Source organism: Trichinella spiralis (assembly GCF_000181795.1).
Source record: "Trichinella spiralis strain ISS 195 chromosome Unknown Scfld6, whole genome shotgun sequence".
Lineage (NCBI taxonomy): Eukaryota > Metazoa > Nematoda > Enoplea > Trichinellida > Trichinellidae > Trichinella > Trichinella spiralis.
The window spans coordinates 5,741,861-5,761,871 of NW_003526945.1; the positions used below are offsets into that span (position 1 = coordinate 5,741,861).

General features: G+C 31.2%; 2 protein-coding genes across 2 annotated transcripts; both read left to right on the top strand.

Annotated features, from left to right (window-relative positions):
• The first annotated feature begins 334 nt into the window (after positions 1–334).
• Tsp_09685 (zinc finger protein) lies at positions 335–9,983 on the top strand. The gene is made up of 15 exons (XM_003374292.1): positions 335–394; positions 737–818; positions 1,083–1,491; positions 2,598–2,712; positions 3,953–4,142; positions 4,508–4,563; positions 4,960–5,191; positions 5,694–5,782; positions 5,848–5,953; positions 6,191–6,326; positions 6,926–7,038; positions 7,654–7,742; positions 8,385–8,522; positions 8,895–9,759; positions 9,931–9,983. The coding sequence occupies exons 1-15, from the start codon at positions 335–337 to the stop codon at positions 9,981–9,983; spliced, it is 2,733 nt and encodes a 910-aa protein (XP_003374340.1).
• A 2,209-nt stretch (positions 9,984–12,192) lies between these two features.
• On the top strand, positions 12,193–16,899 carry Tsp_09684 (conserved hypothetical protein). The gene is given in 17 exon segments (XM_003374293.1): positions 12,193–12,237; positions 12,690–12,783; positions 12,841–12,967; positions 13,677–13,923; positions 13,978–14,254; positions 14,603–14,744; positions 14,914–14,968; positions 15,028–15,134; positions 15,189–15,291; positions 15,360–15,455; positions 15,530–15,619; positions 15,657–15,776; positions 16,187–16,323; positions 16,393–16,507; positions 16,569–16,576; positions 16,596–16,715; positions 16,836–16,899. The coding sequence occupies 17 exon segments, from the start codon at positions 12,193–12,195 to the stop codon at positions 16,897–16,899; spliced, it is 1,947 nt and encodes a 648-aa protein (XP_003374341.1).
• The last annotated feature ends 3,112 nt before the right edge of the window (positions 16,900–20,011 follow it).

Consider the following 20,011-nt stretch of genomic DNA (forward strand, 5'->3'; position numbering starts at 1 on the left):
AACAATTTTCAGATGCCTGCTCCTTCCAATTCGAACAGTTCCATTTTTTCTAAAAATGACAATTATCCCACTGGTGAATCCGCAGCAAACTGGAAATCAACGCTCTGACGTTAGCTTAGCACAGCAAGCACTGGTGAACAAGCAACAAGTATATTTTACATGAATTGTAAAAATATTAAATTGCATTTGCACACTTGTATTCATTTTAAAAATTCAGATAATTTTAGAAAATATCTTGAGTTGTTTTTTAGTATTAGTTTAAATTATTATTAGTATTTTCAAAACCATTAGAAAAATATCCATTTTATGCAATTGCGTGAATGAACAATTTCAGATGCCTGCTGCCTCGAATCCAAGCAACTCCATTTTTCCTAAGAATGACAATTATCCACTGGTGAGCGTGCATCAAACTGGAAATGAACGCACTGACGTTACATTAGCAGAGCAAGCATCGGTGAACAATCAACAAATATATTTTACATGAATTATAAAAATGTTAAATTCTATTTGCATACTTGTATTCATTTTAAATATTCAGATAATTTTAGAAAACATGCAGAGTTGTTTTTTTTTAGTTTTAGTTTTAATTTGTATTTTGAATGGTGTTATTAAGTTTATTGAATTATCTTCGTTATAGATTTTAAAATTACAAGCTTGCAATGAAATGAATTCATCCTTATGCATTTAGTGATAAAATTTATATTTCATCTTCATAAATAACTGCTATTTGACGTAGGTAGTGAAGCCGCATCCAATTCGGGTTGACGCTTTTCAGCATCCAATTCCATTTTCATCAGCGTTTGCAAGTTACATTGCAGGTTTGTTTGAATCTGAATATTCCTTCCAATCAACTTCAGCTCATTTATATATATATATATATTTGTTTATTTATTTTTTTACAAGTGTTTTTTACAAGTTGAGGTTAGTGTAAATGTTAAACTTTTTAGGAATGCAGCACGGTGTCCATCTTCCGCCATCGTTATCTAATTTCCAACAGAGCATGAATATTCCAAATTGCAGTGCTAGGGATATAAGTTCCGTAGATGATTACTGCGGCACGACTTCAAAAATGAATTTTTCAGTCAATCTTTATTTGGCAATGAGAATGTTCGTAGATGCTTTAGTACAAGCCGACAACTACATCATTGGTTATTCTGGTTACAGCATTTGTCATTTATGTGGTGAAAAATTCAATATCTACCTTCTGTTCATATATCACACAGTTGTGCATTGCTGTGAAATTTTGGAATTTGAAAAGCACAATTTTGTGATTTGGAATTTATTTGTAGCCGATTATATATCCGTTGTTAATTACGCTATTCCAATGCCCTTTGAAATTATGCTTTCTATGGAGCAGATGCGCAGTCGGCAAAATCTCACAAGTTCAGACAAGCTGCGGAATGATCCGATACGTTCTCAAAGAGGAAAAGAAAACGAATGTATTACTGAAAGAGATGAAAGATTTACCAGTGGAACATCAGAAAGCGAACAGTAAAATCTTGAAAATTAAAATGGACAAGGAAAAATTTGAAATACCAGCAACGGACGGGTAACTATTAGTATTATTTCTGTTATTATATTCGAAGCAGTAACTGATCGAGTTGTATCATATTAAATGTAAAATGTAAAATGGGAAGTTTTAATTGTAGGATCGATGTATGACACTGTTATTGACAGATTCCTGCGACGTCTCTCTTCTCAGATACTTCAGAAATGAGGAAAATGAATATGAATTATAAACTTTCACTTTCTATCTTATCAAATGAGCAGGAATTTTTCATCTGTAATTTCTTAGCAATTACTGCATATTATCTGCATTATTTTCTGTTACTCCAGTGCGAGTGCAACGTTTTTCTTTTTTTTTTTTCATTATTCGAATGTTCATGTTATACGGTTAAAGATGAGTACTTGTGTTTATGCTGTTTAAAATTTAGAGTTTAAATTTAACTGTTATTGTGGGGAAAAATAAAACAGTAATGTTGAAATGAATTAATTATAAATGTGAAATGGTTTAAATTAAAACTTCTAAATAATCACAGTGCTGTCTGTATAGCATCAAATAGTAATTTTTACAATAAGACATTTGAAATGCTCCATACGCAAACTATATTGAAATTCCTACTACTAACGGCTAGTTGTCAGCATTTTCACTTTTATAAATAAGTGCGGGCGGTGTATGCACTGCATTGCTGCATAGTTCTTTTAGTTGACTTAATTTTCCCGCAATTATTATGCAAAGTTTGATATGCATGCATGATCTGAAACAAAAAGGACTGCTTTTATTTTCGCATAATGAATTAATTAACAAATTTAAAAAAAAAGTATACATGAAAATTATTGTGTCTTGAAGAGAAAAAAAAACACAGGGGACAAATCGAAGAAGATTTGCTGTAATTTTTTCTCTTCGACTTGTTGCATGTTATTGTAAAATTATGCAAGAGAAAGCGTGAAGCAACAATTCTAAAAGCGAATGGTTTACGAAGTGCTCATCTGCAATGCGTTACAAAGGTCATGGAAATTACTGCTTTGAAAATTAACTAGCGGCATTCTATTTGATGCAAACAATTGATAGAATAACAAAAACTTACTATAAACAGCCAAAAGCATCATATTAACATTTCGTACTTGTTGCAATGCATGTTGGCCGGTTGTTCACAAACGCAAACTGCACCAGAATGCTTCAAGAATGCATCTTCACCAACAACAATACAGGTAAAAATAAGTCTTCAGTATTTTGTTATTTTTCATTCAGTAATTGTTTATAATATATTTTGTGATTGAAGATAAAATATTATTTTAAAAATGATCATTTTACACAGATGAGCTCATTCAGTTCAATTGATCAAAATTCAAGTGAAATAATTTTTCACTTCTCGCAAGTTTTTTTTTTAATCATCAAATTTTTTTGTTTTTTACTTTCGAGCGAGAATAAGCCGTTTTGCTGTAAAGTGAGAAGTGTGGAATTAAAGTGCAACAATTAAGCATAATACCAATAATGTTGATAATGAACCTTAAATATTGAAGCAGTTTGAAAATTAAAGTTTTCATGAAAAAAATAAAGTTTGATAAAAGTTTGTAAAATTCATAAGTTGAATGATGATGAGAATACTTTTTTTCATAAATGTTACAAATTGATAATTATTCAAATTTTCTAGAAATTGCGCAGATCAATGCCTTGCTGAGCAATTGATTGCAGTTCATTTTGTCTTATTTTCATCTTCGAGTTAAATTTTGTAACGTTCAAATAAGCTGGGCAAAAATATTTTCTTTAAAATGATCTTAAAAATTGAGCAGCTTAAAATGTTATTTTATAAAATTAAAAGTATTATTTTAGCGATTTTATTTCGAAAGTTACTGTTTTTAAGCATTTTATAGGTTGAAAGTATGTGAAGAAGCGAAAGAAAAATACATTATCCGCATGGTGGGGCAGAAATGTCAAATTTTTGCTACGCGCATCGAATAAATCCGCCAATCACAATCGAATTACTGGTGCAACGAGCGACATTTTGATGTTGTTTTGCTGTTTTATAAAAATTGGTAATTTTACTCTTTTCATCAACTGATAGCATATACTTTGCTATATTTGCTAGCGCATGCCCACTTTCGAAGCACAGCGGTTTGATATGGCGTCGAAGATGAGTTTTTTTTATCTTTTTAAAAATTTCCAAAACCGACATTCAATTAACTTATTATTTTTTCAGACAATGTCAGAAAGAACTGGGCGAAACAAATATATATATATGTATATATATATATATATATATATATATATATAGTGCTTGATTGTTATTTGCTTTCGAAAAATCACTGAAAAAATGCAACTTATCCATTCATTCATTCATCAGCTATCTGTTGGTAGAATTGCAAATTCACCGCTGGACAGAAGGTGGGTGCTATTTGTAAAAAACTTTTTTCCATAACAAATTGCTCACAAATTTTTCATTATTTTGAGGAACACAATTTATCTTTTGCCAACATCAACCAACTCAAACGAGCAACAACAACATTGGCAACAAACGCTGCATGCTTCTTTGTTCATTTTGATGGCTGTTCAATCATTGACAGCGTTTCAATGATCAGTGTGAGTGAGTACTACTGTAAATATGATTCATTTCTACCTGATGATTGTTGCATTACTTTGAGTGAGTAGATTTGTTTTTGCATTTGTAATACAAATTTGAATTCTTTAGTTTATTCTTATTTTTTGTTCTTCATTTATATAAACTATTCTTAACTTTCCTTTGCAGCTCAATTTATACTTAATGTGTATACATACAATTTTGCCATTACGTCCTCAAGTTTAAACGTCATGCCTTCAATGTTTTTCACTGTACAAAGCGTGAATTTTCAAAATAATCCATCTTAGATCATCTTGCAAACAACACTCAAGTAAAGTGAAACAAAATTTAAAAAAGTACTGTAAATGTTAATGATTTATTCTTTATGAATAGTCACATGTGTTGCATGTTTAACAACTTTAAAAAGACTGAACATTTTAGAAATTCAGTGATAGAAGATGGATCAAATTTTGATGGAAATTTTGAAGCAGTACTACATTCGTCTGTACGTTTTACAGTATACTTATTTATGAGCAGTGTCCATATGAAAATAGCTCTTCTTTTCAAGAATAAAACGCCTTGCCAATAAAACCAACCAGACTTTCTGCGAATTTGCAACAAAACTATCCAGTATCGTCTGTCGTATCATTTACCAAGAAGATTTTTGTACCTGGATGAAAAGGAAAACTTTTATTGCATTTATTCGTCTAAATTTATTAATATTTTTCAGTATAACAATGTTTCATTTTTTTCAGTTGAAATTGTAATTTTTTCCTTTTTGTAAAATCTGTAATGAAAAACTGAAAAATAACGCGCCGACTTGTGAAAAATTTCCGTGAAATTGTTGCGTGAATTAATTATTTCATAAGACGCTTTATTCAGTGTTCAAAATGTTTTATAGACAGTCATGGAATCTAATTATACCGCAAATGCTACGTCTAATTACGTAAACACTGGTTCCATCGATGGTACAAACAAACGTTCAGACAGTGGCGGAGTTTCGCAGACTGATCATCAACAGTCAGGATTCCTACCTTATTGTGGTGAGAGATCCATCCATTTAACACAAGCTTCAGAACAGTTGCCACCAGAGCAGAGTACTGTTAATAGTAATTCAACTGAAACTAAGCAAAGTAAGTGTTAATTGTGATAATGATTAAATTTTTGAGTGGTAACTTTTTTTTTCAACAACACATATATTGATTATTTATTAGTTTACAGACTTCGTTCAACGCTCTTTGTCGCATTCATGGTAGTATTTTCTTTCTTTTTTAATCATCATTCCAGCTGTAGCACACGGTTTCATAAGCAGTTAAAAATTCAGATAGTCAACCTCAATAGCCTTTTAGCCAATAATATAAGAAACAACAATTTTTCCAAATGAGTTTATTTATTTATTTCATGTTGTAATTTTATAGGCATTTCTGTTAGTTGCATTTTTGAATAATCTTCAAGTAGTAGCTACATTTTAAAGTTCTTTTAGCATGGCAAATAATTTTGTAAATAAGAACTATCTGAACCCCAAACTGCCTGTTTATTATTCAAAATTTTTAATTTTTCAGTGAAATCTTTTGCAGTACTTTGAAATAAAGCTTAAAACTTATATTCCAAATGTTATTTAATTGCTCTACTCAGATAGCCGAAAAAGACGAGGCAGAATTCCAAAGGCACAGCTCTCCAAGCAGCAGAAGTCAAATCAGCAAATTGCTTCTTCAGATCAGTCGGTATGTTGTGTCATTATATATATTGTTGTGTGTGCGTGTATGTGTGTAAAAATATTATTGGCCAGAAAGAGGCAGTTACGGTTCAAAATTGTGAAGAGAAAGATGCAGTTGTTAAAAATGCCCATGAAAATTTGCCAAACGCTAATTCTTCACAGTTGGCATTTCATTCAAGTAAGCAAAAATAATAACGTATAAAATAATATGCTTAAACAAAGTAAGTAGTTTAAATTTTATTCTGAAATATGCAATTTTTTTTATTTAATATGTAGTTATGAAAGCTGCAAAATTATTATGAAATTTAATTTGTTATATTACTTTTATATGACTTGAAGTTTTAGTAATAGCATTTCTTTTTAAGTTTACATTTTTTTTGTTGCATAACATTGAAAGTAATTTTATGTTTTGCAGATAATACTTCTCCCCAAACTAATTATTCAAACAATCAGTTGAACAATAGTGGAATAACATGTCCAGCATTGACTGAACCAGATGCATCCAACAAAAAACGCCTCTCTGATGCATTGGCCAATGCTTATCAACTGAAGTAACAATTCTATTTTACAGTAATGATTATCCATGTAAAGTTTGATCGATATGCACATTTAGAGCTTATTATGATGCATTGTTCCAGCGTAATATCAATGATCATTCACCAAGTGTTTTCACCCGCAACCAAAATTGTGTTTTACCAGTTACTGTACGTAATGCTTTGTGCTTCTGTTTAAATCAATTGGTTTGTAAAGACTTAACAAAAATGTCTAATAAGATAAATAAGTAATTTATTAATAAGCACTTCGTTTCCATAATCCACTTGTAAACAGAATAATGCGCCCAGTCACCAGCAGTGAATTATGAAAATTTATACAAAGCAATCCAGTTCATCTGCTGTAGTTTATGCATGTCAGCTACTATTCTTGGATATTTAAACATATTAATATTTGTTACATAAAAAATGTTCAGTCTTATTAATTTTCTTTTTTCTAGACTAAACTTGTAAAATACGTGTGCCATTAATTTTGTTTTGCAAAATCTGTAATTATGATTATGTTTGAAAGTTAAATAATGTGCATCGTGTTATAGAGAACTTTCTTTAAATTTTCATAAGATAGTTAGTTATTCAGTGTTCATAATGTTTTAGTCTAGCATGGAGTACAATTATACTGCAAATGCTACGTCTAATTACGCAAACGATGGTTCAAACAGTGGTGGACTTCCGCGAAGTGATAATCTGCTTCCACGATTTCACCCTTATTCTGGTAAGAGATTCATCATTATAACACAAACTATCAGAACAGTAACCACCACTGAGTTGTGTTCTTAAGCGTCCTGCAGCTATTCAATGTAAATGCTCATTATTTTAACATCATCTTTTTGACAATCATATTATTACCTTAATTGATTATGAACATTAATTGTCTTTAACTTTGTTCAACATCGTTTAATTTTAATATACAAACAGCAATGTTTAATAGGTATGTTTTTTATTTGATTGAATCTTTTTCCTTTACACATCTTTCAGTATTATTGTTCTAATTATCGTTCATACCTGATTTTATAATTATCTGAAAATTCAAATAGTCCAGCATCACTTTAGCGGCTGTTTCTAATATAGGTCACAGTAATTTTGAATATAAGTTATTTACATTATGTTGCATATGTCTATGAATAAGCAAAAAAAAATATATATATATGAATTGCATTTTTGAATAAACTTTAATTTGCTGGATTTAAAAAAAGTATGCTTAATGTGGCAAATAATTTTGTAAATTACAACGTCTGAGCTATACTATTTTTGAAAGTTCAGTTCTTCAGTTATTTTTTTTTTTTGCAAAACTTAAAAATTTGAAATGTGATTTTAATGCAATATTTAGATGACCGATCAAGACGAAGCAAGCTGCTGAAGGCAGCATGTCCGCAAAAGCAGATGGAAAATCAACAGAGTGCTCTTTCAGATCAGCCGGTAAGTTGTTATATTACAATAAGATTAATTATTCATATCGATACATACATATTTGTATATGTATATGTATATGCATGTGTATGTGCACATGTTCATGTGTGTGAACAATGTTATTCAGCAGAGAAAGACCGTTTTGGTTCAAAATTACGAAGGCAATGAAGCAGCTGTTAGAAATACCCAAGAAAGTTCATTGAATGTGGATTCTCCGCAATTGGCATTTCATTTCAGTAATGATATTTTAGACTTTATGTTAGCACTATATTTTGCATAGTTCGAAACAGCTAAGTATGCCCGTGTAAAATAAAATCTTTTAATTTTACACTTACAAAAGTAATATCAGTATACAAAAACATTGTAAATCAATTATGTGAAATATAAAATTTTATTAATCAGATTTAAATTTTAAATTTATATACTTGGGTGTCATAATTTTTTCTGAATATGATTGGTTACTTATGAAGTGAAAATAAGTTTATGTTTTGCACGTAATACTTTTTCTCATGAAACTAATTATTCAGACAAACAGATGAACAATAGTGGAACAATATATCCAGCATTAACTGAACCAGATGCATCCAACAAAAAACACTACTCTGATGCATTGGCCAATGCTTATCAATTGAAGTAATAATCATTTTTTAGAACAGTCATTTCCCATATAAAGTTTGCTCAATATGCACATTTAGAGCTTTTTATAACGCATTTCCACCGCCGAATTTCAATGAGTATCTGCAACGTGCTTTATCCTGCAACCAAAATTGTGTTTTACCAGTTGTTACTGTAAGTAGTGCTATATACATCAATTGATTTAATGGAAATATTTTAGATAAATAAATAATTATTAATAAGCATAAGCAATAAGCAGTTGTTCAAATTGTTTTTACATTGTTTTGCACATGCAATGAATTATTATTATTATTATTATTATTATTAAAGTTTTTATTATTGAAATCAAATTACATTTCAAATGAGACTGCTGTACCAAGATTGATTTATTATACGTACACGTTAGCTGTTATATTTTGAATGTCAAAATCATGAAACATATGAACTTTTTTATTTTAAAACGTTGTTTGTCTTTTTCAAATGAAGCGCAATGAAAAATATTATTCAGAGTAAGTATACATTCAGTAATTTCGTTTTTTATTTTAGGATCCAAAAGTTTCCATCAGTTCCAACAATTTGCCAGTGATTACAAGTAGTGCAAATAATTCTCAGTCGATGCCATTAGCAAGCAGGGCGTGTGAAAATACTTATTCTAATAATCAAAAGAAATCTACTGAAACTCAATGGGGTATGGGATTGACCACAAAAGACAAAGCATTCTCGGACACTTTGCAAGTTGAAATGCCTCCACCACCTTCTGGCCTTGCGAATTATATGTCTTCTCAAAATAATACCATACAAGCAGTGAATTCTTCTACCATTGATTTACAGTCTGCGCAAAGTCGTCCTTCAGGAGCGAATACTCTTGCTTGCAACAATAATTTTATGATGCCCAAATTGAACAACAATTTCCAACCGCATGGAACATCAGCAAATCCTTTGAACTGGGAAAGGGTTTTTTCAGGTTTTCCATTTTTTAAGTGCTATGTTTGCAATGCAAGTTTTGGCGATTACTACGCATTCAAAATGCACGCGCAATTGCACAGTAAACCAATACAAACGGATATGATAAGTAATTTTCTTGGAACAAGTGCTATGCTGCAAAATTCTGCTTTCTCGCCACCAGGCGCTTCATCAGTGGCATTGCCAAGAAGCAATTATCCTCCATATTACAAACAAAGCAACATTATTGGTGGTCATGAGCAGATGCCATTGGGAAAGCCGAACTATCCCATGTTAAATTCAGAATTATATTCAGCGTTTACTAATTTCCAACAAGGTGGTGGCGCAGGCAACTTACGTTATGGTAATCCGTCTCCAGTAATGGCACAGGCGAATTTCCCGAATTATGGACAGAATGGTATTGTGAATCAGAAAGGAATTTATGGACAACAGCCTTCAGTAGCTAGCGGTAAGTTGGTGACGAAATTCAACTATATGATGAACGTTTTGTTTAAAGCATAATTTTATAATTATTACAAACATTAATTATAACTTTGATATGATTAACATATGCATTTAGTTGTGAAGTCAGTGTGAGTTATGTATGCATTCAGTTGCGTAAATGCAGTTTTAATTTCAGACATTTTGAATCCGCAAAATGCTAATGCAAGCTCGTTCCCCGGTTTGGGCTGAAAGTCTGTTTGGTGACGCAAATTACGGCAATGAAAATAGTACAACCAGTAGCAGTACTGATGATGCAGAAGATGGGAAATTATATAAATGAATTTTTTTTATTTCAAGCTATTATATTATATTTTTGATTTTTATATCTTTATGAACTTATTCCATTTAAAGTAGTTTTCGTGTGAAACATTACAGCATGTATTTTTTATACCACTTTTATAATTGTGAAATTGTATTCGCATATTTTTTTAATTGAAAAACTGTGTGGAAGTTCCTTCAAAAACACTAATGCTTTACTCTCCGCAATATGTGTATATTTTTCTAAAGTATTCTAAATATTTTCATTTTAACAAATTGCTTATGCTTGTCGAATCAGAAAAGAGATGTTTACTGTATCATAGATGAGCATGCTATCAACTATGTAACTGAACAAGAACAGTTTTATACGAACAGTTAACGAACTGCTAGCAGCTTTCTGTTTTAACGAATAAAGAGCATCAGCAGCAGTTTCAATCAAACGTAATTCTCAAATAAATTGAATGCATCCTGTCCATTTGTTTAGAAGTGATTTATTCACAAGATTCCCTGCAGTAACTCTCTCTTTTTCAATTTGGTTAATTAATTTTTCCTGTTTCAACAGCAGCAGCACATTTTCCAGCTCAGTTACTTAGGTCTGTTCTATGCGTATCTTCAAAAATAGCGTATATGTTCATCATCACTAAGCAAGAGCTAGAAAGTATTTCATATTATTTAAAGAAGTTTATACGAACAAAAAATAAAACATGATAAATTACATCGATGTATATTATTTATCAACACAATTTCTACGAAAATTAAACCTGATTTTCACTGTCGGTTGCATGGATTGCTACAATCAGCGACATTAGGCAACTATCAAGGAATTTGAAAAAAAAAACTCATTTTGCAATAAAATTTAGAAATTTTGATTAAAAATTTAGGGGAATTTTTTAAAAAGAAACGGTAATTTTTACTCATGTTTACTGTTCTTAATGCTCATCATGCATTTCAAGATCATGTAAGATGCTTATAAAATAGAAAATTGTAAATATAAAATTACAACATGTTTATTTATGTGTACATTCTATTCTACTAAATTTTGTAATTCATGTCGCACTACTTTCGTTAGAATCCTGTAAAAATCTATAGCTATGCATTCATTTTATAAAACTTATAAAATGTTGAACATGTAATTAATTATTAGTAGCTTTGATTGCTGTCAATAATGTTCCAACTTTTCAAACCGTAATTATGACATGCATTTCATAATACTGTAGCCTACTAAATGATCTCGTTCTTACTTCCTGGTCTTGTTTACTTGTTTTATGTTTCATTGTGTATGCATACGCGTCGTCTGTTTGCTCTGTTAAAATTTTATGCGTTATTTGTGATGATCTGTTATTTTGATGTGCGTCTTATTTAACGCTTCCATCCGCTTTTCCGATAGACTTTCTTCATTTTATCGTATTATGTATATTATCTATTTTATTTTTATTATTTATTGCATTAGAATTTAATGTTTTAATTGTAAATCTTTTTTTCTGATTTTATTACTTTGACAGTACGCGCGATGATTTATCCAAAATATTTATGACTCAGTCAGCGTATACTTTATTTATTTATGCATTATTTCATCCTTCAAATAATTTTTAATCTTCAAGACCAACACCCCAACGAAGCGAAACATCAACCAGGTAGTCGTCAATTTGAGGTGTGTTTCAATTTGTTAAATATGTAAGCAGTAAAAAGTCATAATTTTCTGCTCATTGAGCATAATTGTTATTTTACATTTGTTCAACTAAATAAGTAAAGAGTCTAAATTGTTTAATGTGCATTTCTTTTAATTTCAACTTTTATTCCATTCCATTATTTTTTTAATTAATTTTCTTTTGTGTAATGTAAAGCCTTCATCAAAAATTTTAGTTGCTAATTTTTAATTTCTTATTTGTTATTATTTCTGCATTTTCACTTCACTGAACTGAAATTTGTAAAGTCGATTAATTTAAATTCCATTGGGGGTGTTTTTCTACATGATCACGATGTACAGTTATAAATGCAGACGTCAGTTTTGTTTATTTTAGCTTAAAATGTTGCTTAATGAGAATATGCGCATTGAAACACAAACTAGCCTGAGATATTTTTGTTCAAAATGTCAAATCATGTCTGGTCAAAATGCAAATGAGTATGTTTCATAGCAAAGATGATGTCTGATAGATGCGAAGGAGCAAATAGACAAGCAGAACTAGTATTTATAAATTTTCAAATGAAACAAATAAGTGTGGAAAACTGAAATATATTAGTTTAATAGTTAAAATTATTTTGAAAAATAGCAAAAAATAATAAATGAAAAAATTTTGAGATGAAAACGATGATTTAGAAAGTTTGTGAGGAGAGATCTGAGTGAGCGAATGGCGTGTAGTGGGGGAGGAAAAAGAAATTGAACATAATGTTGCTTTTAAGTTGCGCTGTTGTTTATGCATAAAAAGTTTTTTGTTGAATGTGTTTCAGTGCTTTGAACTGTTTCTTTTTGTAAACTACATGATTCAATTTTAAAATTAATGATTTTAACTTTAATTTTTGCATTTTTAGTTCTGATTGTTCAGGAGCATCAGAATGGAAAATTATTTGGAAAGAAATGTAAGAAGAATTTAATTTTTACGTTTCTTTGTTAATTAAAAAAAGAAAAATTAATTTTAGCAGTCATTGCTAAAAATAGATAGTGAAATGGCAGAACGTGAAAATAGAAATTCATCACTGCCCTTGGAGGTAGACGCGGAATGGTTTGATCCAGGTAAATTGTTATTGTCGCTAAAATTTTGTTTCTCACTTGAAAATATTTTTTGAACAGAGGCAAATACCATTCTTCCGAATGATTTACTGATCATGATGGAAGAATACAAAAATGATATGTTGATAATAGACATACGTCCTAGAGAGTGGTTCGACAACGAGCAAATGAAAACTGACGTTCTCACGTTGAACATCGAGCAATATACATTGCTTACATGGTGAGTTGATTTATTATTCTTATTTTTTCTTTCATAATAAGTAAATACTATCAACATTTTTATAAGTTTATTTTTAAATTCATGAAAGGTATTCTCATTTGTTTCCATGTTGTCCACGTCTGTTTTTTCTTTTTCATCTCAATTTGATTGGCTATAGCGCTTGACGTGTTATTCAACTTTTGATTGGTCAAAAATATTTATTTTTCTAACATTGGTTAGATTTTTCTTCAACGATTCACCCAAACCATTCAATTATTAATTAGCTTCAGAACTTGATTTCTCTTTACAAATTTTATTAATATAATTATTTTATAAAATGTATTGTTAAAAAAGAAAGAAATTTGACTATCATTGAGTTTTTTGTGGTAAAAATGTTTTTTCTTTTGATGAACTTTCATTCATATTTCTTTTAACTGTCATCAACTTGGAAGCTTTCTTTATCAGAGCAAATTTTTAATTCAACTCTTCAATATAATACACGTATATGTAACTGTGTGTGTGCTTGTTTAACATTATAATTCAGAGGAAAATGTGGATACTTGTCATCGTTCAAAGAAATCCATGTTTCACGTGGACCATGTAGAAAATGACAATAATTATCCATTTGTGCTGAATTAAAAGCAAAAACAAAGAATGTGAAAATCGTTGAATAGTTTACGGATTTCAATTTTTTCAGCCATAATCCCAGTGATTTTACGATGCTGTTGTGCTTTCCAACAAGATCGAAATTTCATAGTTTAGCATCAGTTCGGTTTATTATTCTGCTCGATTTTGCGTTCGACCTGAGAGATGCGCAGCAAATAGAAACTTGGGGCTCAACTCTGCAACATTTGAAGCAAATTTTGCCATCCAACTGCCAGTCGGCGTTGTTGAAGGTTCTCATCGGTGGTTGGCTCAATTTTAGAAAACTTTTTCCTGACCAGGTCAGACTGACAGTAATGACAAGAATGTATAATAATAAATAAATGTATTTTCAGGTAATGCATGTTCGTCAGGATGCCGCTACTGCTTATGATGAGTTTTGGGAAGATGAAGATGAATATGATTTTTCTGAAGATGAGGATGATGATACTGAAAATGATGAAAATGTTTATGTTGAAGAAGATGATGATGATGATGATTCTGATGACCAGAGCAGAAATGACAACAGAAGAAACAACAACGTGGCTAACAATAGATACAATAATTATGGTGATGATGACGACGACTCTGACAGCGATGCTCCGCATAATACGCCTCTGATTTTGAGGAGAGGTAATAATATGCAGTTTCATCTTACAACAATTACTTTTTTGAAAGTACATTATAATTTATGTAAAGTTAAGTTTATTGTTCATGACCGTTAAATAATTCGAGTGTCGAACGATTTTTTCCCATTATTGATTAACAGTTTCAAGTATAAAAAAAGAAGTAATATTATCATTGTGAAATTGAAGTGTTAATATTGAAATTATGAGAGATCAACAAAAATTTTGTTTCTTTGTTTTTCATTTTTGCTCAGTTGGAATTGCAATACATATGTGTTTATGATGATCAGAGCATGGACATTCCTTGATCTTTAATGCGCATGCTATTTATTCACTGCAGCAAATTTGCATTTAGGACGAACTGAGCACTCTTTATCACGTGGAAGACCCAGAGGCGCTTCGTTGCGTGGACGATCCAGAGACTCTCCATCACCTGTGCCAAGGATAATGACTTTGTCATGTACACACCGTCGCTGCCGAAACAGCTTTTATAGAACGTACAGTTTCCAATTCTTTGACAATATATTTATACCTGTATTTTGCAGTTGCTTAGACTTCCACAATTGTCGCTGTTTCAAAAAAATTTATTTGAAGAATTCTTTACTAATATCCATTTGGTTTTCAGCATGACTTTCTTTTTTAATTTTCATATTATTTTTTATATAGATGCGTAGTGCTGCCACCAAAAACAGTGGTTCCTCTCGAGGGACGACGATCCATTGTATGTAATTGGCAAAATATTTCCAAATATAATGTAATCTAATTTGATTTTTATTTCAGTTTCCCGGCTTGGTTAATTATAAAGCAAGCTGTTCTATGAATTCTGTCATTTCCTGCCTGTATGCTTCAGTTGAATTTCGTAATTACATTGTGCATCACTGGTCCAGGTGATAAAAAAATAAGTTTTTCATTTCACCTCATTGATAATTTTCGAATTTCAGAATTTCAGTGTCTGTTGATTTTAAATTCTTGCGTGAATTTTGTAAATTGATTTACGAGATGCGTGACCGATCAATTATCAACATCATACCGGCCGATTTGTTGGTCACAGATTTTGCTTATAATCTGCTTGATTTCTTTTTTTTTATTTTTGGTTACTTTTTAAATTTTAGACCACCACTCGTATGTTCTTAACTTGGCCACGTAAAAAAAGGGCGGAGGAAGTGTATCAGATTTTGCTTCGCCGTTTACATGAGGATTTTGAACGGGTACCTTTTATCTATATATCTGTATATTTATTTATAGAGAAGCGTTGCATTTTTTATTTATTTAAAATCTTTAGGAAGGTCTGGTGTTGAATAGTTCTTCAAGTGCACGCGGAGAAATGACAACTATTATAGAGCAACTGTTTGCCGTAAGTTTAACTGAAGAAGTAAATTAAGCAAATTAGAATAATATTCAATTTTTAGTATTCAGTTTTTGAGCGAACTACCTTCACGTGTTGTGGAATGGTAGAGGTGGGCAGTCCCACGTTTAATATATTACTGAATATTTTGTTTTCTCAATTTGGGTCTGTGCAGACTCTTGAGGTTGGTATTGCGTATGTTCATTCTGCAGTAAGAATATTATGTTTTAAGAAATGTTAATGCCATATTTTTGCATTTATTGAGTACATGATTGTTTTTTTCATTTATTTTTAATGAATGAAAAGATGGACGTGAATTATTGATGTTGGGGCATTGATTTTTATTCTTTTTCATGTGATATAATTTAAATTATTGATTGTTATGATGTGTAATAGGAAAATAAATGTTCAATCACAAGAGTCGAATGTTGTGTAGCAGAAAGTAAGAGAGAAACAGAATAGCAAATAATATTCATTATTTCATATAAAATAAAAATAATGTTTATTTTTTAAAAGTTTTTTTTATTTCTAATTTTTCTAGTTATTCATTCCAATGAATTCAAATTTCAAGGACAAATGTATGTTTTTGTTTAGGATTCTTTGGAACTGTTCCGGAACAGTCCATTCCTCCACCATTGTCATGGAGTAGCGTGTCCACGATGCAAAACGTCTGTATTTTCTGTAGTGGAAACACGCTTTTCATCGTTGCCCACTTACCTAGTCATTAACGTGTATTCGTAGAAAAATTCTTTAGTTTTTACTTTAGTCTGAAAATAATATGGGTTGATTAATTTACTTAGGGATTCGCACCAACGCAACGTGTCGTTACGTATCTGTCTTGAAGATCCCTTGCATATTCCACTTGATGAGAATGGAGTGGAGCGTACCGTTTCTTACAAGTTATATGCCATGGTGGTATGATGCTGTTGCCTTTGCTTTACTTTATATACTATATATATGTAATTTACTTTATAAGGCAGGCAAGTTTATTTTTAATTTTTAGGAATGTATCAGGGAAAATTCAATTACACATTATGTTAGCGTCTGCCGAGATTCCCAAACAGGGGACTGGTTTTACTTGGACGGTCATGAAATCAAAGAAGTTGCTTGTGATTACATCCCGGTAAGAATTGATAAGTGAGATATGTATATTAATATGCTTATTTATTTATCCAGGTTGCTTTGTAGTGTATAATTTTTTATTTGAATATCCAGTTCGATTTATAATATTTATTTATTTTAGAAAAAACCGTGCATATTGTTCTATGAAAAATGCCACCCATATGCCTGACCTCGACCAACTATAGTCTTTTATTATACAGTCGGTTTCTTCTGGCAAAAAGTTAGCGATCTTTGATTTTGATCTTATATGCCTTTTGCAGCCTACTATCTCTGTCTTAAACTGCAATTTTATTCCTCCTTGCTACTGAATTGAATGCAAGGTGACAATATGCTTATGTGTGTGTGTGTGTGTGTGTGTGTGTGTGTGTGTGTGTCTGTTTATGTTTCCGTTTGTATCTGTTTTTGTGTGTGTCGTGTCTGTGTTTTGCTATTGTCTTTCTTTTCATTTTTTTAATTTGTTCACGCTTAAGATAAATTGGTTTGTTATTCCATATTGTCGGTGATGTGTCCTCATCCATTTATGCGATCGATAAATCCATTGTTCAAGTTTCCATTAACATATTTTTTACACGCTTTTATGCTTTGCCAGTTCGATGCTGTCTTACACTGAACTGAATATAAGCCCACCTATCGATACTTGCGTTCCACAATCACGCAATCGAAGAAACATTTGTATGTTCACATGCTGAGAAGGTGGTCAGTATGCAAAGATGCAAATGCCATTTATTCCAAATTCAGCCGCACAATTCTAGAAGTTGAAATTCTACTTTGCACATTGCAGAAAATAATGAATTGTATGATGAGTATTTTATAAAATAATGGATTACAGTTGAAAAATGTTTTGCAAGAAATCCAAATAAATTCTTTTCCCTAAAATTTTCAAATTTTTCCAACTGAACGCATTTTTGAAAAACATGTGTTGTATTAAGTACAAAAATAAATATACAAATAAATAAATAAATAAATATATCTATATATATATGTTGGAAAGCATCAATTGCACCTGAGATTATTTTACTTACTTTTAACAGACTGTTGGTTGCTCAACAAATTGGCTGTTGAAATGAAGATAGCACTGCGTTTCTTAAAGGATTCGTAATTCACGGTTGAGCACTAGCGCAGCTAGACTAGATTGAATAACACGTGTTGCACATTGTTTTAAAACTTATGCAAATCAGCCTTTCACACTGCAGTGATTAGATTTACACTCGTTTTTTGAAAAAGTAGGTCGATTGCGTTAAGATGTAGTGCAGTCAGGCTAAATAGAATAAAGAACGCTGCGCGAGCTTTGAATCCTTATTATGCTAATCGACTTAACCGCAAGATTGTTTTATTAATACGATTTGGCCTGTTGACTTGTTTAACATGGCTAACAGTGAGGCCGTCTTCTGTTCTCTTCCGTTACTGTTGCATTCAGTAACTAGTGCATGCCCTTTTCAAATAATGAGAAATATACAATTTTCCATCTTTTTTGTATCATGTTATTTCAAAACGTTGTATACGTATTTTCAGAACGGTGTATTTAGCAGCGCTCAATTAGCATATTCTAAACAGTGAATTTTTCATTTCACCTTGCATTTTTACGGTGCTTCAAAGGGAACATCTTTTACTTAGCATTTCTGCAGATATGAAAAATGAAGACAATAGAAATTAATGATGCAGAGGAGATATTTCAAACCTGAAGAAAAACTGAATACCAAATGTATATGCAGTTGCCTTTGGTTCCCCATGTTATAAATACAGAACAAACGATGCATCAAATACGCGAGCTATCTTGTACTTGAACCGAACCATATTTACGATAAACCTACTTTGTTGCAATTTGAATCAACGCAATATTTGCGCAAATATTCTTTTATTCTTGCAAATACTTATTTTGTTATAATTTGTTCAACTTTTGCTTTTAAATTATTTTATCAAAAATTTCAAATTTTTGAATAATTTTTTGAAAATTTATGAAAATCAGAAAAAGGAAAAATAACTTCTGTAATGTGCATGGCGTTGAATGAAGTATCGTTTGCTAACTTCCATGTGCTATGTATTTCCTCAGTTAAAATGCACTCTGCAAGCGATTGAAATGGCCGTTCTGCTTAACAGTCAGTAGAGGGCAAATTAAATACGCCCTACACGCATTGTTTATCTATTATTAAAATATGGTCTTTCGAGAATCACCTATTCAGTAGCTAGCATAAACTTTCAATTTACCACAAGTAAGCTTTTGCCCGCAAATTGTTCACTTAAAAATTAGGTTTATTTTAGCTACTTGGTTTTCTGACATGAAAATTTTTCAGAAATACGTAGGTGTGTTTTGTCTAAGTCAACTTTGTTTTGTTATGGCGTTTTTTGTCAGATAATTTATATTTTGACTGAAGTTTAAATGTCAAGGTCATTTTTGAATTTTCAAATACTCCTTTCCTTATTGGTAGAATTTAGCAGTGCATTTCTCCAGCTCATATTACGGCTTAGGTTAGACTTTATCTTCAGCTGAAAGTTCTAACGCACTAAAAACCGGTTTCTAACGCTGCATTATGCAAATAACTATCGCTATAACGCGCCTTATCATCAGTAAGGGTGCGTTTGTTTGTTTAATTTACGTGCCAATTAGTAGCATCGTTGAACGTTCTCTGAGTTCATTACGGGCGTTGAGTAGCTGCTGAAGTCGGTTTCAGAATTACTGACAAGTATTCCACTTTTCTGCTTTTTATTTTTTTAAAACTTTGTATATGTAAACATGTAAACAATTATTTTTTAATTATATAGCAGTTAATTATTAATTTTTGTTGCAATTCTACTTTGTTATAAAGAGGGGTCAGTTTTGATTTAATAGTATTATTACAGGTTTAATGAATGGAGCAAAGAAAATGTGAAAACGCGGACGGCACGAAGCAGAACAGGAGAAGACAAGAGGTAAATGCGATTTATTGTAGATTTGTGAAGCTGGACTAATGATACTTTGAAAGGGTGAAGTTATTGTTTTGTTTGATGAAATTACCCAAGTTTGTAGTACGTAATATATAAGTAAGATATTTTTCACTGTAAAACTGCACTTTTTGTTTTTCATATTAAGTTCAGATCACGTAAGACTTCATCTTTAGAGCAGCATCAGAGACATTTGGTAAATCACATTTTTTTGTTTCATTAACTTTGTTTGTCAGCATACGCAGCCAACGTGCTTATAATTTAGTGAAAAGATTTGGCGATGAGTTCCATTTATGTAGGTCATTTTTGAATTTTCAAATGTGAACTTTCATGACATGCCAGATGCGTGTTACTGGACAAAGGTCAATTTTATTCGTG